This window comes from Anas acuta, chromosome W (assembly GCF_963932015.1).
Source record: "Anas acuta chromosome W, bAnaAcu1.1, whole genome shotgun sequence".
NCBI classification, from domain to species: domain Eukaryota; kingdom Metazoa; phylum Chordata; class Aves; order Anseriformes; family Anatidae; genus Anas; species Anas acuta.
Window position 1 is genome coordinate 29,570,904 of NC_089016.1, and position 20,118 is coordinate 29,591,021.

The 20,118-nt window shown below is 40.4% G+C and overlaps 1 protein-coding gene across 10 annotated transcripts in view; it reads left to right on the plus strand.

Annotated features, from left to right (window-relative positions):
• Nucleotides 1-20,118, plus strand: part of NEDD4L (NEDD4 like E3 ubiquitin protein ligase) — a 139,809-nt gene that overhangs the window by 68,326 nt on the left and 51,365 nt on the right. For 6 of the 10 annotated variants that reach the window (XM_068665155.1, XM_068665156.1, XM_068665158.1 and 3 more), the window contains 2 exons: nt 1,714-1,752; nt 3,415-3,468. In XM_068665155.1, the coding sequence (XP_068521256.1) occupies nt 1,714-1,752; nt 3,415-3,468 (93 nt within the window). Of the gene's footprint in view, nt 1-1,713; nt 1,753-3,414; nt 3,469-4,557; nt 6,026-6,852; nt 8,073-20,118 lie in introns of those variants that run through there. The other 4 variants (XM_068665152.1, XM_068665153.1, XM_068665154.1 and 1 more) reach the window with 2 other exon arrangements.

The window sequence follows — 20,118 nt, forward strand, 5'->3', positions numbered from 1 at the left end:
GAGTCTTTTTGTTGTTGTTTCCCTGCTAATATCCTTTCTGAAGTGGTTATTCATCCATTTATTTCTGGAGACTTTCTTTACAAGTGGTTTTCTCCTTTGCTGTGATTCTAGTGTTTGCGCTTTCTGACTTGACCTATCAGTTGTTGTATTTGTAAAGGTGGTAACAGTCACCAGTTCATTTACTAAAGCTTGTGCTTCCTAATACATCACACGTTCCCTGAAATTTGTAATTGTGGTTAAGTGGCATTCAAAATCATTGCATTATTGATCGGTAGTAGTGCCCTCAAATTTAGTTGCTAAATTACATGCAAAGGCTCTGTTGCCAAGAGCAGCCACAGTGAATGAATACAAATATTTGAAACATAACATTTTCCTATATTGCTTCATCGTTTGAGTGAATACATCTTTGCCCATATAGTACAAAAAAGAAAAATAAAAAGCTGAAAGTGTCTCTGCCCCCTATTCCACCACTGTGATTGCTGGTTGTTTCTTTTGTGAAATGTTTTCCTGCCCCAAATCAGAGAGTTGTTCAGGATCCACATCTAACGTGAGTACAAACCTTAACCACCTGCATAACCACTTATAAAGGTTTAGAGGTTGAAAATTTTTATTACATCTTTCTTTTTGTAGAGTTATTTCACTTTCTCTTTCTATAGTTCTTAAATCTTCTGGAACAAGGTTTTTAAGCTTCAGTATTTGATTATCAGTTGTACAATATGTGTATATGTGTGTCGGGTTGAGATCCAGCCCACGCTGACAGGGGAAGGGGCTTTATGAGAGTCAGCATTGCGTGGCACCCGAGCGCATGCTGAGCTGTGCACTGACTCACGTTTCCATAGCGCACAGAAGTGCGTGAGCCACTGTGTCCTGGACGTGATAGATCTATTGCGTCTATATCGAGCAGTTCGAGAGAAACAACCAAGATTGTCCTTCTGCTCTAATAAAATTTTGGTGGGTGTAGAGCCAACTCCTACCATCAGCTCTTCTGGTAAATCTCTGCTGTGTGAGAGAATGAGGGAATGGTTTGGCAAGAAAACAAAGCCATTGGACATATCGTACTAGATTTTAAATTTATCCAAATCTGAAGTGCACAAATTGTTAATGTTTGTAGTTCTAGATTTTTAAACTTCAATTTATGATTTCATGCTTGAGCTCCGTTCAGATTGCAAATGAAACACATTGTATTCTGAATGTCTTATTCAAATGATTAAATTGAAACTATAATCCTCCAGTCTTGGAGGAGATTAAGAAGAGTACAGTACCTGTTCAAAGGACACAACCTTTCCTTTTGTTCTCTTTCTTTTTAATCTATATAATGTGACTGCCCTTATCTTTGCAATACTAATGTTGACCTTGTGTTTAAAAAATGCGTATTTTTTTGTCTTGATGTAAATAAATGTGGAGAATGAAATATCTGAAGGTTTTGTTTCTGTAGATTTCCAGTGATTTCCCTTTTACTCACAGAACAGCATTTATGCTTAATATCTATTTTCGGATCATCTGACTCAAATATCCTCCCACATGTGGTTTACTCAGTAGAGAAGTTCTAAATCATTTGACAGCAATATTTTTATTTGCATTATTTTGTTATGACATGCTATTTTCTCTCCTTGTTTTTTTCCTAGAAAATTGTGATTTGCATGCACATTTCAATAATTGCTAAAGTGCAAACCTTAGGAGATCTTAGTGTGTTAATGTTAATTTCTTTTACAGACACTGAATCCAAAATGGAATGAAGAATTTTATTTTAGAGTAAGTTTCCCTTTACTTGCAGTCATTTATAACGTGTATGATTTATCACATGGTGTTTTATAAGGTTGTGAAGAAGCTTGTTGTCGTTGTGCATGTTTTCTTAAAAAAAAAAAAAAAAAAAAAAAATGCTTGTCCTGATGTTTGCTGTGGTCTTAAAATGTTAGTGTGGTGGCAAATTATCAGAAATATTTTAGGGAACTGTAGGAAATTCAAGCTATCATGGCAAAAAATAATGAAATACAAATGTAGAGAAGCAATACTGAAAAAGTAATTTATCGTGACCTTCATATTACTTGCCAAAATAAATCAAAATATGCTTTTTTCTTGTAGTTTACTTCTATCTATTTAGATCTTTCTTAAAATGAGTTAAGTTTGTTTCACCAAAAACTGTTTTCCTTAGTAGGTGACTTCTCATCAGAAGAAAAAACAACTTCATATTTGAAAATGAGAAAGGAGGGGGTTAAAATTGTTATTATCAGAACCAACATAGTATAAATGAGAAGGATGATAACTTTATTTACTTGCTGAAAGTATTTTTCTGAGGAAGAATGGCTTAATTTTACTGCAGCTGTAGCTTTCACAAAAGGAGGTTAGGTAAAATTTCAGTGGTTTAACATCTAATCTTAAACAGCTGCTTGAGAACAGATGTTGTCATTGTAGATTGTTAGAAATGGGTATCCTGTCAAACTTTGTTTATAGCCCTAGCACTTGACTGTCCTGCCAATAAGATCATTTAAATAGTTCCCACCAATATTATTGCTAATACACATTTTTTTGAGGTTTGAACAGAATTTTGACTTTTAAACATGTACCGAGTAGTTTTTCTAGATTGTAACTGGTCAATAAATATTTAAATCTCTGAAAATTGTCTTTATCTAATGTTTCCATTTGTGTAATAACTCATGAGTGGGAAATACAGACTCAGAGTTGCTTCTTTAAGCTGTGCAGAGTCAATAGGAACTGTCTTGACACTAAGTTCATTTTGACTGCCTGGAGGCTTTCCATCTTCATCCCGGTGGTCCTTGATAGTTGCATCCCCTCGTTGCGGAGGTGACCCCAGCAGCTGCCCGCAGTGCAGCTCAGCTTCAATACTGTCATTTTACAACAAAGTTGCTACCTTAAGAGAGCCTTTTATGGCAGGGTTCAAATGCATTGCCCATAGCATAGAGGACAAATTACATAGAGATGACTATTATGGCGATTGCACAGGGAAGGGGAGAGAAAGGAAGCTCTGCAGGTGTTGTGGATGAGGCGAGCTGTGCCACTGTGCTCACCACCAAGGTCCCTGCATGTGGCACAGACGGAGGCTTACCTGAGGGGGAAGCTGCTGGGGTGCTGCCCTGGGACATCTCCAGGCTGCTGTCAGCCTGCGTGCAGCTTGGCCTCTCTTCAGAGCTGTCTGTAGACAGAGAGGCGTGGTAGCTGTCCTGCACTGAGCACAGTAGATAAGAGCCTTGAATATTCCCTGGTAGGCTGGGTCTAATTGCCGTAGGGTTTAGAAACAAATTGTTTGAGTGCTCCAGTTTAAGTAAAACTAAAAAATTCCCTAAGACCTGTTAGTCCTGTTCTGTTTGCTTTGGTTTAATCGTTGTATGAACTAGCACCCATATAGTGTTGCTATCAAGTGAATAAACCTAAAGTGATATTTTAATTTTCTCACAGGTAAACCCAACCAATCATCGTCTCCTGTTTGAAGTGTTCGATGAAAACAGACTGGTGAGTGCTCCTTCATTGTTTCACTGATCACAGCTGTGTAACGTGAATGGCAAGAACACAGCACATCCTAATGGGTTATTTTTGTCTGTACATTGGTGTGCTGGGCAATACAGGTTAAAGCATAAAAAATGTCTGTTTTATGGACAAATGGAACATTACACACAGGAGTACTCTGCTGGCTCAGAACACTCTTAAGCCATATTCTGACAGTGGAAGCCACATCGGATTCTTCCCTAGGCTTCTCTGATGTAAACTGATAAGCAGTCCCAGCTCTTTTAGTCACTTACAAAGCAGCTGCTTCATCCTCTGATCATTTTAGTGTCTATTTCTTGTACCTTTTAATACTTCTTAATCCTTTTTTGGGATGTGGTAACCAGAGCACCACTTAAGACTCAAGAAGCGGGTGCATGAAGGCTCTAGGAACTGGTAAAATAATGAATGCTCTGAATTTTGCATTCAGTTCTGTCCTCAATGACACCTGACATATTTTCAGGGTTTTTAGCCTTGAAATTCATTTTGCTGATGCAATAGTTGTTCTAGAGAAGTCTCCCCAAATGTTACTTCTTGTTCCTTCTGCTAGCTTTGTCTTCTGAAAATTGTAGCACAATTGTTTTTGTTTATGAGATGAGGTATTACATTTCTTGGTTGGGAGCAGTACGATCTCTACTAAAATTGCTTGCCTTATGAAGATAAGGATCAGTGTTGTGAAGCTCTTTTTACTCTAAACAAACATAATATGGAAATATCAATCTCCAAAAATATGTTCTTTTTCTCTGTATTCCTATTAAATATAGAGCAAAGAAAAATAAATGTTAAAATATTCTGGGGGAAAAAAGGACACAGTGAAACAATACTATTTTGTATTTTCACCCCTTTAGGGTGAAGTAAACTGACAAAATGTAATAATAAATCTGTGACAGCATGTATGTAGACTGGGCTTACTGAGTGTATTTCTGCAATGATGATCATAATGAACATTTGCACTATCAAAACTCCTATGCCTTTTGAAGTTAAAGGAGATCACCGGTCAGTTCTTCGTGGCTTTAAGGCACCGTGCTGCCAGCGGATGCAAACAACACTGAAGCAGCAATCCTGTAACCGTAACTGCGCGCAGGGTATGTAAGCCTGGGCTCAGGACTGCGCTGACATTCCCGCGTGGCTTGCGTGTGCCCTGGAGGATGGTTGGAATAAGTTTGTGTTGGCGTAGAGGGCAAACCTGAAACTCGTGGAAGAGGCTTCGTTCTAGCCTGCAGAGGGCAGTGGCATGTGTGGGGATGTCCATGTGTGACAGTAAAGGGGTGACAGTTCAGAAGAAATTCCAGTGTGGCTGCACAGTGACAGCTGACAAATAACAGTTCTGGTATACTCATTTCAGATACACGTTGCTTAGGATTTCCAAGTTTCTTGTATGTGGTACTGGCCTTATACTGGTACTTTCAGTACTATTTTATACTTAAACCATTTTCTGGCTCTTTCTGTGATCTTGCTTCTGTAGACAGCCTTCCCTTAGGCAGTAGCCCTGGGTTTAGGAGCCATTGCTTGCCTTTCAGGTGTTCTGAACAGTTGGCAAAGGAAAGCAAGTACAGTGGGATTTTTAGAGTAGCAATTTTCCATCTTATGTTTACAGAATGAGAAGCATTGAACAGATTATTTTGGCTTTTGTGTGAAATACTCGTTGTGAATACTTGCATGGTTTTGGCCCCCATAAGAACTTTCTTCATGTCCCTAAATTATCAAAGCACTTTGTCTTTGCAGTATGTCCTTTCCTTTCTTTTCCCCAGTCAAGACAAAGAACATATGATGCAAGCTTCATCTTCAGTGCAAAGAGACACTGTCCTTGTGTAACGTTTTACCTGGAAAATAATAATAGAAAGAAGTCAACACCTGTGCTTGCACAAGGCAATTCCGCAGAACTGTTGCTGTGTACAAGCTATTCATGGTTTTCTTCTTATTGGCTCGTAGTCTGCTTAAAACAATAGTGGATTGTGCTGTCTCTTGGCAGTTAAATCATTCTAAGCTTCCATTTCTCTTGTGATTGGTCGTTTTCTGTCTTTTGAAAGCAAGCTGCTCGCGTACAGAGGTTTAAATGTCTAGAGAGAGTATTGACCCGCCACCTACAAATTTTCAGAGCTGTTGACAAAACTGTAAAGCTTTCGAGTTCTCCCAGGGAGCAGATGTCCATGTATTTAATTGAAGATACACTGTCTCTTTTTTGTAGGTAGGCTTTTTGCTAAACACTTTCTTTTCTAGTATGTGCTAACAAGTGCTGTGCCGTGTGCATCAAATGTGAGTATCCTCAGATCACTGATTTTCTGCATGTAGGGTGTTTGTTTTGCGTTTTGGTGTATCCTGTCTGTCTGTTGTTCTTCTGAGGTCTTTTGGCTCTCAGAGAGCGTAACTGTATTCCATGCTGGCAGTCACACTCGTGGTAATATTGCTAACTTTCTCACTGGAGGCTGGCCAGCAATGGGCAGAGTTTCTGTACGGTGTTTAAGAGAAATCAGTACAAAACGACATGCAACACCCGTCTCCGGTTTTCACTCGTCTTTACTGCCTGGTAAAACTAAAAAGAAACTTTATTTTCTGTCACTTTGCACATTTCTGCTGTTTTTAATGTGTGAGAAGTCTTTGGGTATGTAGGGTTGCTTTGTTTGTTGTGGATTTTTAATTATTAAAAGGGACTGAGCAGGCTAGTATAGGCTATATGACGTCCACAGGGACAATGCAAAAGCCGTGGCTTTTTAAAGGCAAGAAGTTTGTTACTAATCATGTTATGAGCACAGTTAAAATTGAAAGCATAACCGTGCTATATTTATTCACGTTCTGCCATGATAGCCGAATGCTGTAACACACACCCAAATGTTAAGCTTGAAATATTTTTTCTTATTTGCATGTGGAGTTGACTTGCTTTTAACACTAAATCCAAGTGTTTCTGTTGCAGTTAACTTTTCGTGTGCTTTATACAAATGTGCTGTATGAATACGATGTGGTTTAGATTTATAGCAGTGCCGAGTGTGTTTGCTGCCTTAGTCAGCTGTGAGAGCTCTCCCGCTGGGGCCGGGGCCGCTCCTCTCTGATGGAAAAGGAGCAGCTGTGAAGGTGCTGTTTCAGGCTCTTGCTGGCATTAAAAAACAAAAAAACAAAAAACAAAACCCCCACTAGCTTAGATTGGAGAGGGGGAACCAGGCCACGTGACTCCCACCATCCTACCCTATGTCACAGTGTGTAGGAGCGCTGATTGCTCTTACCCAATCATGCCTGGAATGCTGCTTGCCACTTGGGCTATTTCTGCTATCTGTCGCTATCAGTGCTGCAGTGCTAACAGTTTGGCAGATGGGACACTTTTTCTTGGAGTTTATGTCTTTGGTTTTTAACTTCTGGCAGTGCCTGAATTGTTGCTGTTCTCCCTCTCCTTTTCTTCTTTCTGTAAAACCATGGCCCATCGGCTGCGGTTTCATTTTGGCTCTGGGCGAAGCAACACAGCCCCTGAATCGGAGATCCTCGACCGGGAAAGAGAAGATGACTTTTTCATGGCATTCCACACTTTGCCAAGAAGAAACAGTCCTCACGCTTTCTCCCGACACGGAGCAGATTATGGTGGGGGCAGCGATTTTCAGGAAGTGGGCTCCTTAAAAAGGAGCACATCCATGTTTATTCCCCAGCTGCTGAACAGTATTGACGTGCGTCCGACGAGAAGCTCGTCGATGCAGATCTCTCTTCAGCGCAAAGCTGCGAGCGACTGTGCGGATGAGAGTGCAACCCTGGAATCTCCCGAGGAGACGCTTCCCTGTAAGTTCCCAGACTTCAGGGAGCATTTTGCACCCCCTCTTGAAAACCAGTCTTCCTCTCTGGGCAGTCCAGAGGTGACTCCTGAGAATTCTCCACCCAGGCTGACGGAAGAGTTAGGGCGACAGCTTAATGGAACTCTTTGCTGTAATCAGAGGATATTCTGTACTATTCCCTCCAATAACCAGAGCGAAGATGCTCCATCTACTGCCCAAGAGGATGAGACAAATGAAGCAGCTTCAGGTTTAAACATAAGCGGTGTGAGGATTCAGCATCGTGCTTCCAGTGTAGATGTGCCTCAGGTTACTCTATTACCCTTTGGATCTGAGGCTCAAAATAATGCCCCCACCCCTGAGCCCCGGCGTTGGTCTCTGCAACATGTGCCAGATATGTCAGCAAATTCAGGGAAAAAGTTCTTTGTTCTCCAGTTACAGCAACCGCAGGCAAGTGGGACCGGTGGCGAATATAACTTTGGTTTTACTGGGACAAAAGGGGACAGGTTGGTCAGGTATCCTCGGATACGGCTAGAAAGGAGTACCTCCTACCCTGTCCAGCCACGACCAGAAGAAATTAGCACCACAGATGATGGAGTGAATTCAGAACTGAACGGAAATGGAAGGAACGGGTCAGAAATATCTAGAAGCAATTCAGTAGAGAGGATTCCTCAAGGGCAGGGATGTTTGTTTAAAATCAGACCAGATCAAAATACGAGGCAACAGCACTTCAGAATCCTTGTCACCCGTAATCCTGAAGAACAAAATCAGGTTGTTGGTAAAGATGGTCGTGGCACCCCTGGCCCTACACCAGCAAGCACCACGGTAAGTATGATGCTGAATGTACTGTGCTGGTAAAATACAGAATTGCCATACAAAGGTTTCTGAAATTGAAGCAACTGAAGGGCTTCTGTTGCTAGTGCTAGAACGTTCTGCGTTTCTCTGGAACGAGCTGCAAATCATCTCTCTTTCTAATCCAACTTAACTTTGCTCTCAGTTACGATTGCATCCCATGTAATATTTTGAGATTCTAATGTCACACATTACTCAGGTCAGTGTTACATCAATTGAAAGATTTTTAAAATCAGGACATTCAAATGGCAAATTGTTTGTGTTAATTTCGCTGTCTGAGACCCTGACGCATAAAGAATTCTTCATGTGCTTTGCTTTAAAAAACAAATACTTGGATAACTTCTAAGGATAGCGTACCCATGTGTATCTCTGTTTGACTTAAAAATGTGCCATGTAACGCTATAGGAACTAAGACTAGAAATTTTATAATTCCGATAACAATAATGACTTAGAGGTTAGAAAAAAAAATATATCTTTTTTTTCTTGCTTTTGGCCTTCTGCAAATTACAAACGTGTCCTGTTTATGGTATGCCACAAGTCCTGCTCAAAGTACTATACAAGTAGCTTGGCACAACTCAGGAACTGTACTTTCATTTGTATTTGCTTTATTTTGCTTTAAGATGTCAAAATTCATCCGCTGCTTTTTTATTTTTTTTGGTTATAATGGACAAAAACTGAAGTTTTGTGGTTTTAAGCCGTTCTTAAAAGACCAAGGCAGGAATGAAATTCAAGGGTTTAGATTAGTCATTTGCTTAAATTGCCTTACTGTGCAATTTAACACTGCCCACTTGAGTTCCTAAGCTCAGTGATGCTGTATATAGAATAGTAAGTACTCTATCTCCAGCTGTGAAAACAGATTCACTAGAAGAGATTTTGGTCTTCACTGCTTGTGTGTTCTCATTCTCCTGCGCTTTCTTTCAGTGAAATGTAGTACAGAAAGACAGCTGCTCACTGCAGAGAGGCCATATGATGACTCTGCAGCTTTCTTATAAAAAAGCTGATCATCTCAAAGCTATTCCAGTGTAACCTTTTTTAGCTCTTCAGTCACTATTATGCGTAGAAATTCACTATTATTCATATTTATGCACAGAATATTCCTAAGCATTCATTAAAAATAAATGTTAAAAATTCTCTTGCCAAAGAAATACAGGTTTCATTTCAGTTTGTTAGCTAGCAGTGTTGTTAAGTAGTGCATAGTGTCTTTTCTGCCAGCCTGAGAATGTTTCAGCAGGAAAATTTGGAATGCATGATCTCTGCTGGTTTTTCTTCATTTGAATTTCATGTATGCAATACATCAAGAGTTCTGTCTCATCCTAGAAATGTATGCCTGATTTTCCATTTCCTATTATCCAACAATAGCTGTTCACAGAGAACCACCGTAACCAATGATATAAGTAGCTGTAGTAGGTCCAACCTGGTACAAAAGTGTCAGAGATTTACAGATTTGTGCAACTCGCAGAGATGTGCCCTGTGTCTTCAGCCCGTGCCTCTGCTGTGCTTCTCATTTTCCTAAAGGACATACCCCCACAGTCACTTCTTTGATCCTCACTGTCGTAGCAATTCACATACCAAAGATGTACTTCAGTGTTTCCAGAAGAGAATTAAGAAATTTGTTCCTGCATGCTCTTAGCTTTAGTTACCATGTGAAATCAATTTAGCCTGCCATGAAGCGTGGCAGTCACGGAGGCACTCGGTCCAAACAGAGCGTGCATTCTTTAGCGCAAAACATTTCAAAAATGAAGAATTAATTGAAACATAAAGCTTCTTTGTGGTGTTTTCTCATATTTCGAGTAAGCCCAGAAGTGTTGTGGGTCGAGGTGATTGGCCAGGCAGGTTGCCATAGGAAGTGTGGGCAATGAAAACGTCTTGCTGAAAGTCTTGCTTTAGTTTGTCTAGGTATAAAACGTTCTTCGGTATGGTGCGATCTCTGAGCTATCCCACAGAAGTTTGGGGATCTCTGATGCTAAGGAAGGGTGTGCCTGAAGTGTTTGTTCCGTGAAGCTGAGGGGAAAAGCTGCCATGTCCTATGGTTGTTACAGAAGGAAAAAAAAAAAATCTGGACTCTTCCAGTTAAACAAGTTTGTGTGTATTTGATTGATATAGGGCCTGGGCCTGGGGCTGTACGCAGCAGCTGCTACAGCCTTATTTATCTTGAGTGAAAACATTCATGCGGGCGTCTGCAGTCCTACTGCTACCAAGTGTTTATGACCTTTCAAATATCTTGTTTTAGACAGAAGTGTTTTTGGGCAAGCAGGATGTATTTCATTACAAGTTGTTATAAAATATTAACTAAAATATGAGCTTGTGCCCAACTGTGAACATTTTTATTTGGAGGCATAGTTGGAAACTCTTCTGGCTACTGTGGTATTTTATATGTAATACAATAGACTACTGCTAAGCGTGTCTATATGCCATGGCATGTAACAAATACTAACGTTGTTTTTAATTTGGGGTCTGAGTGCATATTTGTATCTTCAAAAGTCCCATATATTGGACAACTGTGTTAGAGCTCCGACAAAGGCGTCTTTGTTGTGATGAAAAAATGCAAAGCTCCCTGGCAAAATGTTGTAGTTGTAGTATTGAATTATACTTAGCTGACAAACAGAAATGGCAACTCTTGGCTCTGCTGGTCTGCGTTTCACAAGTCAGCTTTTTATTTTCCTTCCTACCTTCCTTAAAAATAATTTGAGAGTAAATTTTGTTGTGAAAGTACAGAGAATCTAATTATGCTCCTAAGAGATCAGCTGGAACTGCGGCATCTAAACCTAAAAGAGCAGCTTAGAATAAACACAGCTCAGCCAACACAAGGGGCTGAAATTCTGCAGAGTGCCCAGAAGACTTGGACGTGGGCAGCTGAAGACACTGGTCCCGCTCGGGCTGATGCTGCGTGGCAATCTGGCGGTTAAGTGCCTAAAGTCTAGCTGAGATGGTCTTTGGCAGGATTTCCTTTCTAGAAAGTGGAAGCAGTGTTGGGTGAATATACGCAGTGCACGTGGTGGCTTTCATACAGGCTCTGTGTGAAATGGCTAAAAAGTTCATGTTCGGTATGTGGGACACGATGGAGTCAAGGAGCTGGGACTGCTGCTCCTCTGCTGATGCCTCTCCAGAGGCTCGGAGCATCCACTTCCCTGCCTTGTTCTGCACGTGCTCCTTGGCTGTTCAAAACCTCGTGCTTCTGTTGATACCCTGGATGCTGGTGATTGGTTTAATGAAAATATTTTTGTGTGAGGCCTCTGCCCATCGTTGGGACAGCGGATTTCAGACATGTCAGTGGTGAGTTCTGTGCTGGATCAGGTGTAATTCTCATCACCTAGAGCAGAGCCAGCTCCTGTGTGTAAAGCTGTATGGGGGAAGGCAGGGCTAGTTACTAGAACCCTTCTACAAAATTAGTAATTAGCAATTAACAATTGCATGACTGCAGTGCTGGTGCAGGTGAGGACAGACTTACACAGAATTGTTTTACGCTGTATTTTAATGCATTATTATACTATGACCTAGCACAATGGCTTTTGACAGTAGTTTCCTCCACAGAGGGGATGTGAGCATCTCTGAGCTGTTTTGTTCTGCTGGCCATTTTTCTTACTTTCAGTGTAAGTGCTTGCTGGTAACCTCCTCTTACCAGAGAGATCTTCTGTGAATTTAAATACAGTTATAAGAGGGCAAAATTTTTGCAAAGATAGCAATCCATGCAATAAATTGCTACTATTACTCAAGCTTAGAACCTTGTACCATCTTCATTTAATTTCTATCCCACTAGTAGAGCTGAGTCAAGTCTCTTTAATTAATCGTATTGGGGATTGCTTATTTGTGTTTGACATTACAGGAAATATGTCAATGGGATTGCAGAGTGAAGTAGTAATTGGTCTCCACGCTCCCAGTGAAAATCTGCTGGTGTTCAGCTCTGTTACTAGAACAGTATCTAATGCTAAATTAAGGATGTAAAAAAGAAGCACATTTCTGCTCTACCTAGGATTAGAAATGTATATCAAAAGAATGCAACACTTGTAGTAACCTTTCTCACAGCGAAGTCCTGCAAAAATATTTCTGCCTTAGATGGGCTTGAAATTAATATCAGATATATAAGAACTTATGCTCAGAAATGCATACAAGTTCCTCATGCAAAGTATGAACAGATGACCCCTCAGAAGCATGGATTGACAGCAGTTTGTTGGAAAAGGGATTGCAATCATGATGCAGTATATCATGTATTATCAAATAAAAGGGAGGGGGAAATGCCAATTAAGTTTATGGATTTGATGTTTATTATTACCCTACTCTTGGTCTTGCTCTTGACGCACCGTGCTCTAAGATGTTTATAGCCCATGATATGGAAGTCTTGGGATGTTTTAATTTGGCTCAAAAGCAAATAGGGGAAATGCAGTTTTTATTTACTTTTACACATTTTAACAGAACCTTTAAATAAAAACTAGACTCTTAAAGGGAAACAAACCTGTGCTTTTTTAGCTTGAACATTTGCTCTGCAGTCAGTCTCAAAAGCTATGTAGTTTTCAGTAGCAAGGTTCTGCTTTAGTGCTTTTGTCCTGTCTTTACATTCTTATATATCGTTGCCTCATTGGTGTAAACTATGGTCAGGTCTGCAAGTCTCTTTCCTGAGATGGTATTGAGCCAATAAATGGATTATATACTGGTGATCCTCACGTGAAAAACTGGTGGGGATTATTTAAAGATAAAATGAAAAAAGCATTTCCACCCTCCCACTCCTCTACCCTCATTCAAATAACCATTGCAAGAGATTTTGTTTTAGGCTAGCTAAGCCAGTCTGCTGAGAGAGGGGGAAATCCTGATTTTCCTTTTAGCATGGCACTTCTTGCCAGTTCTTGAGGCCATTCACCAGCCTGTCCTTAATGTGGTTTTCAGCACATTCAACATTTGTCGTCTTTAACTAGCCCCCCTCGGATGCTTTTTCAGGACCTGAGTAGAGTGGTGCTTTTGGTTTGGAGAAGAGGTTTAGTTGCTTCTTGCAATTGTTGAGCCAAGTCTGCCCAAAAAATCCAAAGAATAAACAGATAAAAATGGGACAGATCCTGTTCCTAAGAACATGTCTGTAACTGCTGACCTGCCTCTCCTGTTTTCACCTGGGTGGTGAAGTACAACGGAGCCGGCACTCTAATCCAGGACGGGATGTGAGGAGCAGGCAAGCGCTTGGTCTTGGGGTCCGTCTGCCCCTGTGCCCACCCCTGTGCCCGGTGAGCCTTACAGGGCTCTCCCTGCCGCTCCTGCAGCACTTACTGAGTGCACCTCTGCTTTCAATGCTACAAAGCAAGCCGCTAACAATTTGTCTTTTCTTATGTGCTATTCTTGGTTATACTAGTTGCATATTGAGGGCTTAGAGATTTTTCTAAAACAGAAAGGTGAAGGCTGGATCAGCGGTATTTCTTTCCAAGCTTCTTTAGAGAGAAGACATCGGTAGAGAAGTGCCGTGAGAAGTGTTGTGCACCTTGAGAGGCTGCCTTGCCTTCCAGTGCTACACAGAGCTAATACTGCACCCAGCAGTTAGTATCTTTTATATTGCACTTGTCCAAGGTTGGAGACCTACTTCAGGGACTGCTATCTGGACTCTAATAGGCATCTCTAGAGCAAAATTCATGCTGCCCATAGCTAGGTGCTTAAAATACCTCAAAGGAAGAGTGCTGTGAAATTTGTGTTTCTCTGCATGCTGCACAAGGGGTGCAGATGGCTGTCTAATGGCCTCAGTGCTGTGCAGGTGGGGACTTGGCTCACATCTGCCTGGAGGGGTGGAGGATGCTATCCCTTGATGGTCACAAATATCCTAATAATTTAGTTAGTTGAAAACTACTTCAAGCGTGGATTTATTCACATATAGATATCTAGGTATCTCTCTTTGTCAAGTTTTCAGAGTGAAGAATTGGCAATACTGTCTTTACCTTATCCCTGTCCATCCCCAGAGTTTCCTGGTAAAGTATTCTGATTTTATTAGACTTTGTTGTTGGGCATTTTTCTTGCTGGAAGCTGAATCTTGGTATTTCTCTGTAAGGAAACCAAAATAAAACCTTGAACAAAAGAATTGGAAATAACATTTTGATTTAAAAGCAGTAATAAACTATTTGCTCCTACATGGAAAAATTGTGTGCTGAGTCTCGGTGCACGGTGATCTCTTTAAATCTGAGTTTATAAGGCCCTCGATTTACAATGGAAATGCTGACACAGTCTTAACACCGAAGGTGCCAGCCAGAGCAGCTTCAGTAGAGCACTAGCCACAGAGAACTGCACGTAATAAAACAGATACAAAGCGTTCATGGCTTCTTGCACTATTCAGCTGTTTGAGAAAGGTGATCAAGTAGCGAAGAACTTAGGAACATGTATGTTTTGTGACCATTCTTGTTCAAAAAAGCTCTTCTAAATCCAAATATATCCTGTTAACTTAGTTTCTGGATCACATCCCATTGTAAAATGTACTGCTGCATACATTCGTCTAAAATCTGGTGCTTTTGTTGTTTTTCATTTAGCAAGATGGCATTGGTAGCTTCCAAATACAGCAATTATGTACAGAAAAAGACGTTAATAATATCAGCAGTATGACTGGGCTGGTTTCTGTTGCCAAAAAGAGGAAAAAAATCACCGTCGCTGTCTTTAAATCCTCTGATACCATCTACCCAGCCAAACGCGGGGCTGTGTCGTGAGTGTGGAAGAAGCTGATTCTGAAGTTAAAGGCTCAGGCATATTACCAAAGCACTATTCCTGTTTCCAGGTTCGTGATGTGCCCACTGCTCGGGCCTGGGGCGGGGAGGGGCCGACACGTGCGCTATTTGGGAAGCAAAAGGCAGAAGGAAAATCTGTTTCTAATTAGATCAGTTGTGCAAATGAAACATGTACTGCAAAGTGTACTGTGGTGTGAATTCAGATGGTTTTTCAATTGCTTTGGTAAAAGCTTCGTCTTCCCTTTCAGCCTTGGTTGGCAAGAATTATCCTCCCTGGTCAGCCGCGTTCCCAGGCGGCAGTTTGTGTAGGCTGGAGAAGAACGAGAGGCGGTAAGGTGGGAGTTCTGTCCTCAAGCAGTGAGCTTGTACGAGCTCGCTAGCCTTCTTTGCAGTTACTTGTTGAAGTCTTACATCCTTAATCCTACTACTAAAAGAAATTTTTAGTGGTAAAGATTATTTAAGCAGTGTTTATAATGAAGAGAAGCAAGGCAACAGGAGCCTACTTTTAAACATCAGTTTTAGCATTCAGCAGATTGCTGGAAAGACAGAAATAAAACTCTGGAGTAAGTTATTTGGAATTCTTTTATTACAGAAAGCAAGCCACTTCAAAACTAAACAGTTATTCATCAAGCAGTGAAAATCCTTTAAAACAAGCTATTGGAGGCTGACTAGTATCCTCCTTGACAAAGTTAGAGCCTAAGTTTTACCACGTTAACATTTAAAACAGTTGGCGTATTTTGTTCCAAAAATAAATTTTCTGCTTTGAGCTGCTTTTAATTTTATTTCTACTTAATGTCCTGTCAGTAAAGAGCATAGCATATCCACACGTGTGGATAGCAATATTATTTTAAAGGGATTATGTCAAATCACAATTATTTAAAGCATTTTCCTATTGCTAAATAAAATTTGAAGCATTATTATTAAAGCTTAGAATTCTATTTGTTACATTCTACACATCTCCCTGCTTCCAGTGTAAGCTTTGTGCATTTTAACAGTAATATAATTATGTTTTAGTACATCTGCACTGTAAGACTTTGGCTTACAAATATGCTAATCATTTAGTTATTTGAAATCTGCTTCAAGCAGGGTGTTATATTACCAGAAGACAATTATTTGCTTCAAATTCTATAAAAGTGGAAATAAACGTTATTGTTGAAAAGTTAGCAGAATCTCCTTCCCTTTACGTGCACAGAATCTTGCGCTCTCTCCAAAGATCTGGAAGTGGAGGCTGCTGTAGTTGCTGTATTACTAACACTTCAGTATTTTTAGAAACTCTATCAGAGCGTGCCTGCCAGCACACTGAATTATTATAAACACAAGTGAACTATACTTGTTGGGAAATGATTGCAATATATTTGGTGATGCAGCTTGCAGTTATGTAGCGGTGTTTACTAACATACATCTTTCCAGAATTCAGTAATCCGTAATGCAGGTTTCTGATCCTGGACAGAACGTCTTTTTGAATGTTTGAATTGTGAGATTCACACGGTTTTCATATTTTTCTCTCTCTTAAAAATAATAATAAAAAGAAATAAATATGCTAATGCCCAAAAGCATTGCTGAAAGTTGTAGATCGCCGCCTTAATCCAGAAAGACAGCATTTCTTTTGCGGTTCAGAAAGCTTCAGATGGCAAGTGGTGACCTTTTAATGATTTTTTTAAATGAATGATATGAAGCACAACACTAAAATGTCCTTGGACATGAATTATTTGCATTAGCTGTGTATCTATTTGATATATCTGGTTAAGCACAGGTTGTTGGTATTCTTTTATTTTACAACAAAGGAGATTTTTTTTTTTAACATATTTCTCCCTTAAGCAGTAAATATGCTGTTATGTGGTGAATTTCTGGCCTAATGCATTAGCATGTCTTACAGAAGCTGTCTGTTGTCCAAATGTAAGCAATCTGTGTAATTTGCAAAAATGAAGTCTGATGAATGGGGCTAATGGATTTATCCATATATATTCTATCATAGAAAAATGGGGATTTATAAACTATTTGCTAGAATGTGATCTGCATGATTTGCAATATGATTTGTGCTTTTATCAAACCTATGAAGTTAGTCTGTCATTGTTGTCAAGAGTAGCTCTGGTTTAAGCAAGCAAGAGGATTTTCTGTCTTGAAATTTCCTGACTTGTGACTTGGGCAGGTTGGGGAACACAGAGGAGTGTTAGGGGCCTTGCATTGCTTCACAAGTCTTCTCAAGCACCTCTGAAAAGCCAAAATCTGCTTGAATCCACATCCCAGAAATGGGATTCATCATTTCTTTATGGATAGAAGAAAGGTTTGCCTGCAGTTCAGTGATTTTAGGCCTTTTGTGTTGGATGAGGAACATCCAATTAACTAGCTTGAGAGCGCTAGTGCTGCAGAACTGACGAATGCCAGCGAAATGGGTGGGAGGCAGAGGAGGTCAGACAGATCTGAGGGCTCCTTGTTTTGTCACAATGTCGTGTGGCCAGCCAACAGTTCTATGCTGTTATGTTGGACTTAGTGATATATAATAATATAAATAATAATAAATAATAAATAAATAATAAATAATAAATAATAATAAAATCATCAGTTACAAGGTGTAGGATTGCAATAGATGCTCTACAAGGCATGCTAATCAAGCCATAGGGTAACTCTGGAAGGTTTGTTTTATATAGACGTGTATATATATATATATATATATTTTACAGTACTTGTGACATTATCGGCTTTCCCCATTCACATCCAGCCTCAAGTAAATGCAAACCGTACTTTATACTCATTGGGAAAAATGAAAAACAAAACCTGTACGTGTGCAGTGTCTTACTACTGCCGTCCCCACAGAAAACCTTGTAGTGGTTTTATCTTAATGAATTAGCGTTGTGTTATGCTAGTTTTCATATTTAGTTTTCTCTTAAGAGAAATAAAAACCAATGGGGTAGAGAAAGCTTTACATAGAGAAGTTTCTTGTTTTCCCTGTATAAACCTGTAAATACTGTGAATTTGGATCAATTAATTGCCCACATTTTCAGGCTATATCTGTACACAGAAGAATTTCCTGTTAAATAGATGTATCTTTATCCCGCAGTAGGACCAGATAGCTTTGGAGTTTAGCAATACAGCTATGTTTTTCCTGATACTAAAAAACTGGTGTTATTTCAATACACAGTTTGTTACTTAGAATTGCGGCAGGGAAAACTTCATAGCCTTACCTTAAGCACTTTGTCTCTCATACCCATGGTAGCCTATGGAAAGGGGAGGCAGTTTAACTGTTGGGGTTTGCAGCCAGGCAGTTCTCCGTTTCCAGAGGTGTGAGGGAGGGAGAACCTCGGCTCCTGAGGTGCAGGAGGTCCCGAGGCGCTGCATCGGCTTCACAAAGTGTGCTCAGTCGCTGGGAGTTGGCGTGCTCTGCTCTCTGCAAAGGAGCTTAAAACGCTTGCTGCTTTATTTTTTACATCTGTTTTGGTCAGTGTGTGTTTGTACTGTGACCTGTTGCTCTGCCCTGATGCTGCTCACAAAAAAGCTCAAAACCAGTTGGGAATCTGGGAGGTGACAGGGCAGCAATCTGGGGTGGAGGAAGCAGTAACTGGCAAGTCGAAGCGCCGCTGTTCCAGGCAGCAGTTCAGCATGATCTCCCTCTCCTGTCCCCAGATTGCTGAGCTGTCTGCCTGCTTTTCAGATTTGTTTTTGTCTTGAGCAGTGAATCACAGCAGTGCTCGCCTGGGCAGGTGACATCAGTTGGATTTCTTGTGCCGGATGCCAGCCAAAACAGATGCGGGAAGAGGAGGGAGAAAAGAATTTGGAGTCTTCAGTTTGCAGCGCCAGCTCCATTCTCCATGGAGCTGATGTGTGTGTTTTCCTTGTGCTGTGTGCCTTTCCACAGCCAATGCTGTCTCCTTCTCTCAAGTTTCTGAGAGCTCGGAGCTGGAGAGCACTCTTTGCTGCCTTTTGTTAGGTCCCTGAATTTTACGGGAATTAGCTTTCTGACCAAACATTTGCAGCAAATATTTTTGCAGTCTCTGCCCTTCCTGTTTGTTTTTATTTTGTTTTGTTATAATCAAAAGTAAATATGTAAGCATCAACTCACTGTGCAGGATACAAACAAAATAGATTGGTCACTGGTTTAAAAAAGTAATACACCGTACAAACTCTTACTTATGTTCTTTAATTTTCACACAGAGAAATTGTATCACCAAATACATGGTTGTTTGACCGCAACCTAAGTGAGTAATTACCCACCGAAAAGACCTTACAGGAAATATTTTTGACTGAGCTAAATGGACTTGTAAAAATGGACTTGTAACTATCTTTTTCTTAAAGAATTAAATAAACCAAAGTCACCTCATCCCAGGGCACTTCTAATTTCTCTCTGGTCAGTGCCTGACAGTTTCTCCTCAGTGCCCGAAGAAATAGCAGGTATTGTGTTCTCGGGTCAGATACACGTGGCATTCAGAATTCTTACAAGGTATTTGCTGCATTTTCTCTTACCGTTAGGAAAATCATTAAAGCAAAAATATTACTTCGAATACTGCCAAGTGTAATGCCTTCTCGAACATAAGCACTACTGGGATCAGACTGTTGAAAGAACTTACTTAGTAGCTTTGGAAAATTTTGCCTGAATAAATGTCAGCATGCTTTCTGTGCTGCCGTTACTGCTATCTCATTTCTCTGCCTCCTGATACTTTCCCCATTCTTTTCGTTGTCGCTGTTCTCTTTTGTTTAACCTCGGTCTACGGTTCTTCCATCAGCTGCATACCTAAAGGACTGCATCATGGTCCAAGATAAACATGTTGATGGCTACTAATGTAATATAACTGAATACTTGGGGAAGGTGCTTAATGTGACTTCTGATCCCTTTCATCCCTGGCAATTTATAGGACACTCACACATCATTCAGGAGGAACAGGGTTTTGAAAATGTCGCTGGAGCTCTGGTATGCAGTCTTTAAACAAAAGCTTGACTCTACGATTTTAATGGGGCTTGTTTAAATTGCAGTTTTCTAGAACGTTGCTACGGAAGATGCACCTTCAGCTTCTCCAGAAAGAAAGGTGACTAAGCTTTGTGGTGGAGGAGCCGTGGCTCTGGTAGCTGGACACAACAGATCTGCTCTCAGTGGGAGTCGTGGCTTGTATAAATGTTAGCTGTTTGCCCCTACAGCTAAGTGTTTTTTAAGAGTTCACAAGGGGTCAGATAAACATTTAGTGGCTTTCAAAACCTGTCTCTGGTCATTTGAGTATGTTGTGTTATGTGGTCAGGTTACAGCGAATTTCAAAGCCCTGTGGGGATTACTGGTCTTTCATACTGCCTTGAACTGTTTATAGTGGCTTTATGCCCAGGTCTATAGCATGCTTAAAGAGAGTACCAAAGAG